The sequence below is a fragment of the Bufo bufo genome, chromosome 3 (assembly GCF_905171765.1).
Source record: "Bufo bufo chromosome 3, aBufBuf1.1, whole genome shotgun sequence".
NCBI classification, from domain to species: Eukaryota; Metazoa; Chordata; class Amphibia; order Anura; family Bufonidae; genus Bufo; species Bufo bufo.
Genome location: NC_053391.1, coordinates 486368133 through 486382482, shown reverse-complemented (window position 1 = coordinate 486382482; position 14350 = coordinate 486368133). Strand labels below are relative to the sequence as shown.

The window sequence follows — 14350 nt, the reverse complement described above, 5'->3', positions numbered from 1 at the left end:
CAACTGTCGGGGGAGGGTGTCCCTGCAGAGTCTCACATTGGCAGTTCTGAATGGACAGTATGACCATGTGTAGGGACAGACTGGTAACGTCTAATTGTACCTTTGTTCGTCAACTTCTAGTAGAGGAGTGGCACAGCTTGGGATCAGAGGAAGAGAGGCTCCAAAATTGTCCTCTCCTGTGGAACACAATTATTTACAGATAGGTCAGGAGAGGTGACAAAGCATCGCTAAAGTGCATGTTCCCATTTGAACAACATGTTGAGAACAACATTTCCTAATATGATTTATTTTATAATATATCTTTATAGTCTTTGGAACTCCATTTTCTGATACTAAGCTCCAAACTCCTTGCTTAGACATAAAGTAAAGATCATTCTGCCTGCAGCCACCACTAAGACATGCTTAGGTGCGTAACATAAGCAGTATGCACTCTTAGTGATGGCTGCAGGGAGAGAGAATTTATTATTAACTCTGTAACTATGTTGTGAACTAAGAGATATGTATCAGAAAAGAAAACATCTCTATAAAGATATATTAAAAATATATTTAACGCAGCATTTTCTACCTTGGAGTAAAAAAAAATCACAAAATAGTGTTGAAGGGAGGATACTCACTTTAAAGTTTGTATATTTTTTATCTAATGAAAGTCAGCGGCAAGTGTGTGTAACTCTGTAGGCATAAAGTTGCATACAGTATTTTTGCTTTGGCGGGCATGGTTTACAGAGAACCTTAGTCTTTATCAGATATCGCATATACGGTATGCCTATTGCAATAAAACAGAATTAAAGTGAGATTACATTTTAGAAACTAAAGGAAAGCAAGCATGTGTATTGATTCCTGACTCACTGGATGGAAACTGGATACATGCATGGACTTTCTGTTTGGTGCACCCACTGGAAAAAAATATGCCACATACACTATTAACTATCCTGCATGCATAGCTGAAATATAGGATGTTTGATTACAACCGACACATTCACCAAGTAGATAAGTAGATAAAATGGAAACCAATAGATGATCTGTAGTAAAGGACGCATTCATATTTGCTTGTTTTTCTGTAGCTTGTTTGCTACAGTACTTTACTGTAATAGCCTGATGTTACACTGGTGTTCATACAATGTGGCAGGACATCAGATGGTTTAGGTCATCCTACAGATGCTAAACATTAAGAAAAACTTAACTGCGTGTAATCCGCATAAAAAAAAAAGGTTCCATATGATTCACTTCAACTGCAGGTGATCCAGGTCTTGGGGCGATAATATGGATGCTAAAACGTGACCTCATTTTGAATGAGCAAGGCCTGGCTTACGCTTGAAAAATGGATGTTGATTTTGATGGTTTACCAGGAAGCTGAATGAGAATAGGGAACATTCAGAGAGCAGGCACAACAAGTGTTGTCAGTGGGATTTTACATACCGTAGAACTAGTTTTCCGTTGACAGTACTGTCTAACACACATATAATATTCATAAGCAGTAAAATGCAACCTTGGTTGTAAAGGCTCATGCACACGAACGTATTTTATGTCTGTGTCCGTTCCGTTTTTTTTTTTTGCGGACCGTACGCAGAACCATTCATTTCAATGGATCCACAAAAAAAACGAAAGGTACTCCGTGTGCATCCCGTTTCCGTATGTCTGTATTTCCGTTCCGCAAAAAAATAGAACATTTCCTACTATTGTCCGCATTACGGATAATGATAGTACTGTTCTATTAGGGGCCAGCTGTTACTTTCTGCAAAATACGGAATGCACACGGACGTCATCCGTATTTTTTGCGGACCACAAAATACATACGGTCGTGTGCATGAGGCCTAAATGGAAGGATCAAGTAAAATACCCTTGGTTGTAATATACAGATGCTAATTCAATTTTTTCGCTCAGGACATTTTTGTTAGACATTTGGTTTAGTTAGAAATGATGGTAGATTAAAAGTCCCACACATAAAAAGTTTCAAATAAAGCATGTTATTATGATTATTATAAAGGGGAATTGCGACTAAGTACATTATATGCCTACACTGAAGAGTTAGGGAGCAATGATCCTATTGTACAGCAACATTGTCTGAGGCGAGGCTTTGCTTGAGTTAAAGGGGTTATCCAGGAATTTGATATTGATAGCCTATCCTCAGGATAGTTCATCAATATCAGATCGGCAGGGGTCCCGTCGATCAGCTGTTAGAAGAGGCCAGGCTCTCCTTGAGCATTTAGACCTCTTCCTAGGTCAATGAAGTCACCATATATCGTTCTGTGGCCTAGGAGCAGCCCAGTCCCATTCAAGTGAATGAGTCTGAGCTGCAATGCCAAGCACAGCTGCTATACAATGTACGGCACTGTGCTTGGTAAGCAGTGCTGAGGCCATAGCGCTCACTGGAGCTTCGGTTAGTGCAGCAGCCTCTTCAAAGAGCTGATCGGCAGGGGTGCTGGGAGTCAGACCCCCACCGATCTGAAATTGATGCCTTATCCTGAGGATAGGCCATCAATATCTAATTCCCAGATAAGCCCTTTAAGGAGGGCCTATCGCCTCTACTGACATGTCTATTTCAGTAATTACTTGCAATCCACACATAATAACAATTTTGGAGCAACTATTGTTATGACTGTATGTTGTTCCATTTATTTATTTATTTTATGCACTTATATAGCGCTACTATATTCCGCAGCGCTTTACAGACGTTAGCATCCAACTGTCCCCAATGGGGCTCACAATCTAACCATTCCCCTGTTATTCCTACTGGAAGTTTGTGAATGAACATTGACACTATCCAGTGTCATACTTTGCAGACCCCAACTGGTAACATCCAGGTTACAACATACAGTAATAAAACTAGATGTTTCAGAATGGTCATTGCCATTGAATGAAAGTAGTTACTAAAACAGACATGCCAGGAGAGGTGACAGGTGCTCCTTAAGGCTATGAGGAGACCCTTTGCCACAACATATGCACATGTTTTATATCAGGAGTTTCAGTACAGTAGGTGAAAGCTGCATTGCCAGGTCATATTGTGGCTGTTGAAGTTACAGCAATGGAGTCTTATATGAGATTTTGCATGCCGCATGTTATGATTTTGTTGCATGGACAAAGTTATGTGAAAGTCGGCTACTCATGCACATGGACGTATTACAGACCTTTCTGGTATGGATCTGTAATATCGTGCCTATACTGGAACTCTGTGTGCCTCTGATTTTATAAGGAGAAATATTTTCTGTCATGAATTATCATAGAATGTGTGAGGAAATCATCCTGGCATGTTCCATAAAATGCCATATTACGCAGGTATTGTACTAGTGCTTCTAGTGGAGAATATGGCTCACAGCTCGCTAATACAGACCCATAGGAGCACTGCTATACAGCAGTTTCATGTAGGTGGCTTCATTTGAAATTGACATAGATTAGAAGAGTTTTCATAGTGATGGATCAGAGGGAAAACACAGGATATCAAGAATGATTCTCTTTCACTAAATCAGCCTGTCTTCAGTCTCCTTTGTTCGGTTTGGAAAGGCAACCTACCATTTATAACCTGGCTTTTCTGTCAGGTCAGCTCTTTGGTTGGCAAAATACTTTATTAATGGCTGCCTAGATAATTAGGTCTAGTATATCAAAATCATTCAAATAATTAGTGCCTTTCCAAACCAATAAACCAGCCACCAAACTGACTCAGCTCTCATCTCTGTAGGATCTAGAATGTGCTTTCTTGATCTCTTCCACATAAGTGACATGCATAGTTCAGGTTGTTAAGTTCTGGTACTGATTTGCTATGCCACGGCGTTTCAGCTAGCTGGAATTGTTTCGCTTTGCAGCTGTTTAGTTAAAGAATGTCTTAGCAGCTCCTCTGTGAATGTCATGTATTTTCTATGTGTTGCCCTTAGCTTTGAGGCCATTCATCAGTTTCCTCAGCAAATGTTAATCCTAACAGTATCATGAAAATACATATTTACAGGGTATTAGCCTTTGGTAGACGACTGGTAGACTTCTTCATGTACTTACTGCCTACTTCATACAACCATACTGAAAAGCATAGATAACCAACGCCCCCAGGGCCAACTTATTCAAACATTATAAGAGTCTATCTCTACACCTACAGATAATTTACAGACCCATTTTCCGGCAGTTTAAAGAGGACTTGTCACCAAACTAGTCACTCTTCCCTGAGCATGGCATATTTTATGTTCCTGCTCCCCCTCGTTCTTCAATTATGTCCCTCTAAAGTTCTGCCACCACATATGTAAATCTGAAGTAGTTAGGCATGGGCTGTGGTTAACCACTTTGCTCCCCGCCATGACAATCTCTGTCACACACCCTTCAGCTGCAGTGTGATCTTCCTGTGAGACGCTGTGCTACATACTACCTTCCACCGACACAGCATCTCACACAGCCTGGAGTGAGACGTCACTGCCAAGAGAAGACCAGAGCCTGAACCACTAAGAGAAATCCAGAGCCAGCACCAAACAAGAGGAGACTCCTGTCTGGTGAGATGCTGTCCCATCAGAAGGTCTCGTGAGAATAGGTAGGTCTTGCAGGATCATACTGCAGCTAAAGGGTGTGTGACGGAGATCGTCACAGAGGAGAATAAACCTCCCCTTGCAATGAAGCAAAGTGGTTACCCACACCTCTGTGGCTCACCATTTCAGATTTATATATGTGGTGGCATAACTTTAGGAGGACATAACTGAAGACCAGGTGTCGCAGGCACATGGAATAAAGTATGCCATGCTCTGGGAAATGTGGATAATAACATTATACAAACAGCATAGTTTTTTAGTTTGGTGATAGGTCCTCTTTAAAAAAGAATAACACCTAAATATATACTTTGTAATTAGAAATTGTAAAACAAATTTGTGTTCCTTCACCACCCCCGTTAATAAGATTGGTTACGTGTGCACACTGCGATTTCAATAACTACTATGCATAGGAAACCTGAAATTCTGTGTTGTAATTTACAAGAATTGCTGTGATACACCAAATTAAAAGAAGAAAGAGTGTCACTATAGTAGCGTGCGCATCCACCAATAAATAGGTCAGAAATTTAAAAGTCACTTGATTAAAATCCACACTGGAAAAACATTAAAATCTATATATAGAGAAGACCATAATACTCCCTATTCAGCAGGTGTAGAGTCCAAAAGTTTTTTTTAGCCAGACTTACAATACATTATAATAAAAAAAGCATTCCTAAACATCTCTCAAACTCATGTGAAAAACCTGTGTGTAATCAGAATAATTTTCTTTTTAGTTTAAAGCTGAATACACACTAGCTTCTTAATACACACTTCTGTTTTCCTAAGGATCTACCGTACATTGACAGACCCCATTGACTTTCATGTGGTCCTTTGAGGTTGCTGTGTTTATGATCACTATACTTTTCAGAACAGAGTGTAACGGCGACTATATACTTTAGATGAATGCTGGCTAAACCCACCATTTTTGGTGGAATTGTCTGACTTATCTAATATGTGTAGGTAATCTAGGAATTGAAAACTATTGAGCATGTCGGTTTCAACGTGTCGGATTCTTTGTTTCTGCGAGAGCAGTCTGGCAGTAGTTTGCTGCCTTTGCTGTTCATGTTGAAGTCAGAACAAATAGCTGATGTTCATCAGCTCTCTTAAATGGTCACTGTCATTTTAACAAACTTTGCATAAATAAATAGTACAGGTGAATGTAACAAGGCATGACATTTCGTTTCCATAAAGGTATTCATCTCTGTAAAAATAAAAAAATGTATTTAAAATATGTAAAAAAAAGCAAGATAATAAAAAGCTGAAGGCTTAGTTTAAAAAAAAAAAACATCATCAAGATGTAGCGGTGTATTCAAAGTTGCAGAGACATGATGGAAACAGATTTGATGCTCCCGATAATATCACTCTGGCAGTGAGACTGACATGCAGGGTGTGAAACCATGAATGGCCTCAGTCAATGATGTTTGTACTAACTGCTACTGATCTAAAGCTGTGCCTGAATTTCACTCCAATTGTTAACTCTGTGTTCCTAACCTGTTTCTTTCCCTTTATTCATTTTTCCCCCTCTCGTTGCATGCCGTGCAGGGTCAGTTTTGTGCATGACACCAGCTACCAGTATTGGTAGGTTTCTATCTACTTTTTTGCTACTTAAGTTTTCCTTCTGTGGTTCTCAGTGTTTTCTAAAATGTTATAGCCTATATCCAACTATTATGTGTTACTGTAGTACTCAATGCTTAGAATATTCAGTCTGTAATACTCACCTATAAGATCGCAGATGTCTTCTATTGCTCTGTGGCTTTATACTTTTACCTATGACATATTGTGTTGAGAACAAGAAATGTACTTTTATTTTATATCATGATGTTTGTTGAGTTTAATGAAATTGAAGTGTAAGTACAGTAGTATCACCTGTGTCTTAACGTGTCATAGTGTTGTGCTTTTTTTCTCCTTTTTGCTACGTGTAGAATATTTCATCAGAGTTTCCCAGAAACCTATAACAGTATATAATGTGCTCACATCCAGTACCTAAAGTAGGCAGCACAATCCCAATAATGGGTGGGACGATTTAATAGGTAACCCTATTAAATGCAAGCTTGCAACACATTCTTGTAAGACAATGCTGTGTACTCATTCAATTGGCATATCTACAACTGTGCAGCTTATTGCATAATCACGTCTTATTGACATGCTACCATTTTGCATAACTTTAGCTGGTCATGCACTTTATAAGGCTGTTGTTCAAACACTCCTTTGGCTGACATCTATTCCTTCAGACCCTCCCATACACATGCACACTTGGCTCAGCCGAGTGTGCATGTGGTCTGAATTGGGAGAGAGAAGAAAGCCACTACCAGACAGCACTGGCACCAGCTTGTCTCCTAGAGAACAAAAAGATCAGGCTTGTTGAAATGCACATTATCTGCCATCAGGGGAAAGTCCATGGCACCCCTATACATGTGACATGGTTGGCTAGTCCTGCTGAAATTGGCGGGTTCACCCAACATTAATGTGTATGGCCAGCTTTAGATCTTCTGTAATGTGGTAGTGTTTTTATAGGATAGATGAAAATAACAAACTAAATGGTACACACAAAATATGCAGTCTATTGTTCACTGGGTATTATTTTCTAGTGTAATTAATTTAGATTGGCATATACAATAGTGACCTGCCTACAGCCTTAGGCCTCATGCACACGGCCAGTGTGTGGCGGTTCCGTGTATTGGGGACCGCAATTTGCGATCCCCAATGAACGGCAATGTCCGTGCGGCGGCCAGGACAGATCGAGACCCATTCAACTTGAATGGGTCCGCATATTTGATGCAGGGTGCACACTGCCAGTGCCCCATGTATTGCAGAACCGCCGTATGTGGGCCGCAATACGGCCACGGCCAGGCAATGGCCATGTGCATGAGGCCTTAATCTTTTTTCTGGGAATCACTGATAATATATTTTTTTTACAAACTTCCTTTAATTGTACCTGTAATAAGCTTATTTTCCCTTTTTTATTTCTCTCCCACGCTTCCTTGCTTTGCATTGTGATTGCATGCCATCTGCTGGTTTAACCCATGATGGCTTGCTGCTATGTGATATTCACCATGCCAAACCACTTCTATTACCATAATGCTACACCCTCCTGTTCATTGCTTCCATGGTTCCCCTCCTGAAAGTACCCATGATGCACAGCGCTACGTCCGCCACTGTCTCTGCAGCAACAACTCCTGCAACAAGTGTCCCCTTCGCCGCAACAGCCGCAGCCAATCAGGTTTGCTCCTTTTAAAGCTTTCTTTCACAAATCCCAAACTCTAAATGAGTGCTAATATGTTAAAAAAAATTCTTTAAAGAATTTTTTTTATAAATGTCTACCCATCAAATTTTTATTTTGTTATTTTTATTTTTACAGATGTGTTCATGAGCAGTTTGCACTTATTCAGAGTTAACATTTTTGCAAGTATTGGTCTTTCTGTTTTATGTTTCCTTGAATGTTTTGCAGTGATTGACAGTCTTACTCCAGAGGCATTATAATCCATCTCCAGCTACACCCTCTGTCTATGTGTAATAACGAGTACTCTGCATTATATGGGTTTGCCATTTAAGACCTTAAAGCAGTAGTAAACCTCAGTATCACATGCCTAGGGGACTAGACAAGACATGCCGAAGTGATGGAACCTATTCCAGGATTCCCTAGATTAGATGTGTATGTTACTTTTCTACAGGGCTGAAGCCAGGTAGCCACTGCATCTAGAAATATGCTACCTGGTATTCCGCCAGTTCTTATTGCAGGGCCACAAAAAACAATATAATTTTTCTGACCCCTGTCTCTGATCATATATTATTTGAGTCAAATTTTATCATTCTTTTACTTTCCAGTCCTCAGTCTACTGCAAAATAAATGTTGTGACACTACCACGAGTATCATATTTCTTTAAATGCATACGGTATGCGTGATTTAATGAAGCTTTAGAATTATTCATATGGTTTTTCACTAAAGCAGGAGGCGTCGATTCTGGACTGCTTTTGAACATTGACCTATATCTACAAGTCTTATGATGCGTCTAATGTAATTTTTGCCTTGAAATAACCATTACCCTTTAACTGTTTACCTTTTTAAATACCATTTTTTTTGTCTTCCATGGCTGTCAGCTAATTAACTTTCCCATGAGTCCATGGCATAGACAATGACACACTTGTTCCCATAAAGCCTACAGATATAGGTTTCTGTCCAAGGCTATTAGGTCATACAGTGTAAACAAGTACTGCTGGTTTAAAGGGAACCTGTCACCGGGATTTGGGGTATGGAGCTTAGGACATAGGTTGCTAGATGGCCACTAGCACATCCGCAATACCCAGTCCCCATAGCTCTGTGTGCTTTTTTTGTGTAAAAAAAAAACTATTTGATACATATGCAAATTAACATAAAAGAGTCATATCTTACTTGTGTGACCAGAGAAGAGTCATATTTTCAAGCTCTGACTCATCTCAGGTTAATTTGCATATGTATCAAATCGGTTTTTATACACAATAAAAGCACACAGAGCTATGGGAACTGGGTATTGCGGATGTGCTAGTGGCCATCTAGCAACCCATGTCCTCAGCTCTATACCCAAAATCTCGGTGACAGGTTCCCTTTAATTTTGACATTTTATGCTTACCTTTTGGAATCGATGAGCACATAACTTCTGACTACTATGTAAAGCATAGCATAACACTTTACTCTACAGCATCATGCCTCAGATACAATATTCCAGACTTTAAAGGATACCTCCAGCAACCCTTTAGGATTATGCACCACTGTCTAAAAAGTATTTGCTGTTTATTAGCTTAATTCACTTGTAGGTTGCCTGTGCAGGTGAAGACACATCACAAACTCTGAGAGACAGACATACAGTTAAAATAATTAGCTTATCTTACCATAACAGGAAATGAAAAGCTGTGTGTGTGTTGTAGAGGTAACTTAAGGTCCCTTTACGTTACCCAATGTTTGGGCAAATTATTGCTAACAGGCGTTCATACAAGGGATAATCTGCCGGTGTAAAGGTTCCATCGATTACCCGATGAACAAGCGGAACGCATCCTTCTCAACAATCGTATGCTCCATCAAACAGTGTAAAGGGGCCTTTACATGCTAATAAATCCATCTGATCACAGCAGCATTGTCACTGATCCAACCAGGCAGTCTCTTTCTCTGCAGCATGAGAGGGGAGGTGGAGGAACTGTAATTTGAGCTAGCAGTCCCGTAGAAAAAGTGACCGAGACCGAGCTGCAACTCCACTGGTTCTGTACCAAGGCAGTTAATAATAGCTTCTTGATTTAGAGAATTAGGAAGGAGAGGTCTGTAGCACAAATCTCCAAGGTTTAAAGGGACTGTACATGATTTAAGAGCATGTTGCAGTTCATATTTTCTCTCTGGTGGTTATTATGATAAATGTGGCAGTTAGAAATAGAGAACAATGTAATTTTGCTCCTAAAACCAACTCTGCCATCAGTTTGGATGCAATTCTACCTTAAAGCGGTTTTTAATTAAACAATATCGGTCACAAAATACACATAGATTTACGTTCACATATAGAGATCCTATGTGAAAAGAGTACCCTAAAATAACATACCCACTCAGTGTACATCAACATACACGAACCATAGATAAACTGAGACTAAATGGGTTTTGGTAGCAAAATATAGATATACTTTATTCAATAATTATCATAAAATATTAGATGTAATACATCGGATAAAAAAGTGGACTATACCTGAGGGGACATAACACAATAGACCAGTAGGTGGAGGACAATAAAAAAAACAACCACAATTGGCTGTAATTCACACTAGGTACACTGATATATACAAAAATCACACAAATATCCAAGTCGTATCAAAGTGCAAGTGCATATCAATGTGAGCATGAAGGAAATGACCATCAATACCCTAGAATTGGGCCGTAAGCAGAGATGTATACATACATATAAGTTAGTCACTTAAATGGCCGTGTCCACTGTTAGTGAACACAAACTCTATAAGAAAGGGATCGCAACAAGTAAATGCAACAAGTAATCCCTCTATCACATATAGCAAATGGCAAAGTGTACTAGAAACATATAGTATATGCAGGCACCAACCACTTCACAAGCCTCACACCATTGAGTAACATACCTATAAACCAGTAGTGTCTGCCTCAGGAGAGCCACGTACCCCGACGCTCGTTTCGGCTAAAATGCCTTCCTCTGGGGGATGTCCCCCAGGCTTTTGTATAAGTGGTTGGATATTTGTGTGATTTTTGTATACATCAGTGTACCTAGTGTGAATTCCAGCCAATTGTGGTTGTTTTTTTATTGTCCTCCACCTATTGGTCTATTGTGTTATGTCCCCTCAGGTGTAGTCCACTTTTTTATCCGATGTATTACATCTAATATTTTATGATAATTATTGAATAAAGTATATCTATATTTTTCTACCAAAACCCATTTAGTCTCAGTTTATCTTTGGTTCGTGTATCTTAAAGATGTTCTGCAGTTTTTTTTAAACTGATGATCTATCCTCTGGATAGATCATCAGCATCTGATCGGCGGGGGTCCGGCACCCCTGCCAATCAGCTGTTTGTGAAGGCAGTGGCGCTGGCAGTAGCGCCGCGGCCTTCTCGCTGTTTACCGCAGGCCCAGTGACGTCACGACTAGTATCAATGGCCTGGGCGGGGCTAAGCTCTGTTCACTTGAATGGAGCTTAGCCCCACCCAGGCCATTGATACTAGTTGTGACGTCACTGGGCCTGCGGTAAACAGCGAGAAGGCCGTGGCACTACTGCCAGCGCCGCTGCGTTCTCAAACAGCTGATCGGCAGGGGTCCCAGGTGTCGGACCCCCGACGATCAGATGCTGATGATGTATCCAGAGGATAGATCATCAGTTTAAAAAAACAGCAGAACCCCTTTAAAGAGGGTTTTCAGAGATATAAGGTCCCCCTAGACAGGAAAAGACATAAAATAAAATAAATAACATACACTTCGACCACTGCTATACCGATCCTCCCCACCGAGCATCGTTTATTTACCTGCAGCAATGACCGGCCTGTATACTCCAAATGACCACTGCAGCTGTACCATATACCACTGAGGCCAGTAATTGGCCTCAGCTGTGTGCGAGGTATACAGACATGTATACAGACATGTCATATGATAGCCTACATATATAAAATTATATTTTAATAAATTATACACACCGTATAGGTATTATTTAACAAAGTATTTAATCCTTTTGCATAATCTGGCATACATGTACAGTGGATGTCAGGGCTTTAAACATGGCACCCACTCAGGAGTTGAACGGGTGCTTGCTATTTTACAAAGCAGACATTCACTGGCAGTGTCCATGATCAAAGACATCCCAAAGAAATTCCATTTCAGGCATTAGTGCCTGTAACCCCTTTAAAGTCATCTGAGTGGTCATTTGTAGAGGGGGTGCTCCCTCTTGAGACTGAAAGCCCCTATTCACCCCTGTAATGGGATGACAGGAGAAGTTTGGTTGCTATGGCAGCCTGGGGCCTTCTGAAAGTAGACAGGGAGGATATTAGACGTTTACCTTAGACTGCAATACTATTTGATTATAGTATAATAGTCTACTGTATAAGCTATATAAGACCACGTGTTCAAGTACCCTAGGGCAACTAAAAAGAAATTGAGAAAAGTAAAATAATGTTTTTTTAAATATATATATTAAAAATCGTATTGCCGCATCTAAAAATGTTATCAATAAAAACTACAGCTCACCCCGCAATAAAAGACACAAAGCTTTGTAGACAGAAATGTAAAAAAATTATTGGTGTGAATGTTTAAATTTGGTATCACTGTAATCATTCCGACCTTCAGAATAAAGAAAAGGGTCATTTACCAACCAGTCAATGCCATAAATACAAACCCATCAATGTGAGAATTGCATTTTATTCTTCTTCCATTCCATTAGTATTTTTTTCAGATTCCAATTCATTGTATGGAATATAAAAAGTGCAATTAGAAATGACAGCTTGTTCCATGATAAACAATCCACCATACGGCTTTATGAACAGAAAAGTGGAAAAATTATGGAAGGAGATAAAGAAAAAAAGAAAAATGTTTATGGCAGCGAGGAGTTAAAATTCTTAGAATAGACACTTAAGTATATTTTAGTTTATTGCAGCTATAGAGTGATTAAACCATCCTGCCGAATTTTTGTATCACGCACATTTTTTCCTAAAGTAACCATTTTCTCTAATAGTTTGCAATTAGGCCTACTTTAGAAGGCTCCTCTTAGTAGTAGATTGCAGACTGCCACTGACATATATAGCTTACAGAGTTACTAATAAAATGGCAGAATAACGTGACAGTCTGTAGTTAGAGAGCAACCTAGAGAACTTACAGGATTGTGGCCCTTTTTAATTAGCCCAAAAGCAAGGGATACCTAACTTAAAAATCATACTGGCCTGCTCTCCATGCCTTTGTTCCTGATCTCACGGTCTTTGGCCTCTTTACTTCCAGCTGGAACCAATGACTGGCCTAAGTGGTGACATGTCTCCAAACGGCACATGACCCAGCAGTGATTGGGCAGATTTACTATTGCAAATTCACCCAAATTCTAGCTCAGGTTGAGCCAGAAATCTGGCACGCATGCTATACATCTAATTTATTAAGGGTTTTAGCCATTTTTTCCAGTTCTCCCAGCTCTTGGTTTAGAGTGAAAGTCATATGGCTGAAGAATTGGTCCTGAATTTTAGCACAAAATTCTCACCACTAAAAGTAAACCACCTAATGGCGATATAAATGTAAGGGTGTGTAAGATTTATTATCCACCATCATCCATTGTGATAAATGTAGCACATCTTCAGACTGCTTAGGCTAAGCTTACACTGCCTCAATCTTCGAAAGGATTAGTAAATCTGGTAAACCAGTGTGTTTTAGTTCACACCAGAGGATCCTCCAGTCGGCCCAAACTCTGACATAATAATGGGCCCCTTATAAAACAGGTCCCCAGGGCTAGCAGAAGATAATTTGGAATTGCCATTGGAACTAATAACCTCCAGATAATATACAGTCCTGATCAAAAGTTTAAGACCACTTGAAAAATGGCAAAAAATCATATTTAGCATAGCTGGATCTTAACAAGGTTCCAAGTAGAGCTTCAATATGCAACAAGAAGAAATGGGAGCGAGACAAAACATTTTTTGAGCATTCAATTTAATGAAAACAATGAATAAACTGAAACAGGCTGTTTTTCAGCTGATCAAAAGTTTAGCACTACATGCCTTTAAAAGGCCAAATCTGTGCAAAGATGTGGATTCATTGTCATTTTCTGTCAGGTAGTCACACGTTGTGATGGTAAAGGCAAGAAAACTCTCCCTTTTTGAACTTGGTCGGGTTGTTGAACTGCATAAGCAGGGTCTCTCACAGCACGCCATCGCTGCTGAGGTGGGACGCAGTAAGACAGTCATTTGGAATTTCTTAAATGATCCTGAGGGTTATGGAACAAAAAAGTAAAGTGGAAGACCCAAAAAAAATTCATCAGCACTGAGCCAGAGGATCCAATTGGCTGTCCGTCAAGACACTGGACGATCCTCAACCCAAATTAAGGCCCTTACTGGTGCTGACTGCAGCCCCATAACCATCAGACGGCATCTGAGACTGAAGGGCTTCAAAAACAAAAAAATGTCTGACTGCAGCCCCATAACCATCAGACGGCATCTGAGACTGAAGGGCTTCAAAAACAAAAAAATGTCTTCAAAGACCTCGTCTCCTTGAACACCACAGAACTGCTCTTTTGGACTTTGCAAGAGAGCACCAAACATGGGACATTCTAAGGTGGAAGAAAGTTTTATTCTCTGATGAGAAAAAATGTAACCTTGATGGTCCTGATGGTTTCCAACGTTACTGGCATGACAAGCA

At 39.9% G+C, this 14350-nt stretch overlaps 1 protein-coding gene across 11 annotated transcripts in view; it reads left to right on the top strand.

Moving 5' to 3' along the window:
* The window catches only part of MBNL2 (muscleblind like splicing regulator 2), a 204909-nt gene that overhangs the window by 176920 nt on the left and 13639 nt on the right, over positions 1-14350 (top strand). For 5 of the 11 annotated variants that reach the window (XM_040425300.1, XM_040425293.1, XM_040425297.1 and 2 more), the window contains one exon: positions 6039-6074. The exons of 2 other annotated variants lie outside the window; for them this stretch is intronic. In XM_040425300.1, the coding sequence (XP_040281234.1) occupies positions 6039-6074 (36 nt within the window). Of the gene's footprint in view, positions 1-6038; positions 6075-7621; positions 7717-14350 lie in introns of all 11 variants that reach the window. 4 more of the 11 variants (XM_040425302.1, XM_040425298.1, XM_040425304.1 and 1 more) reach the window with 2 other exon arrangements.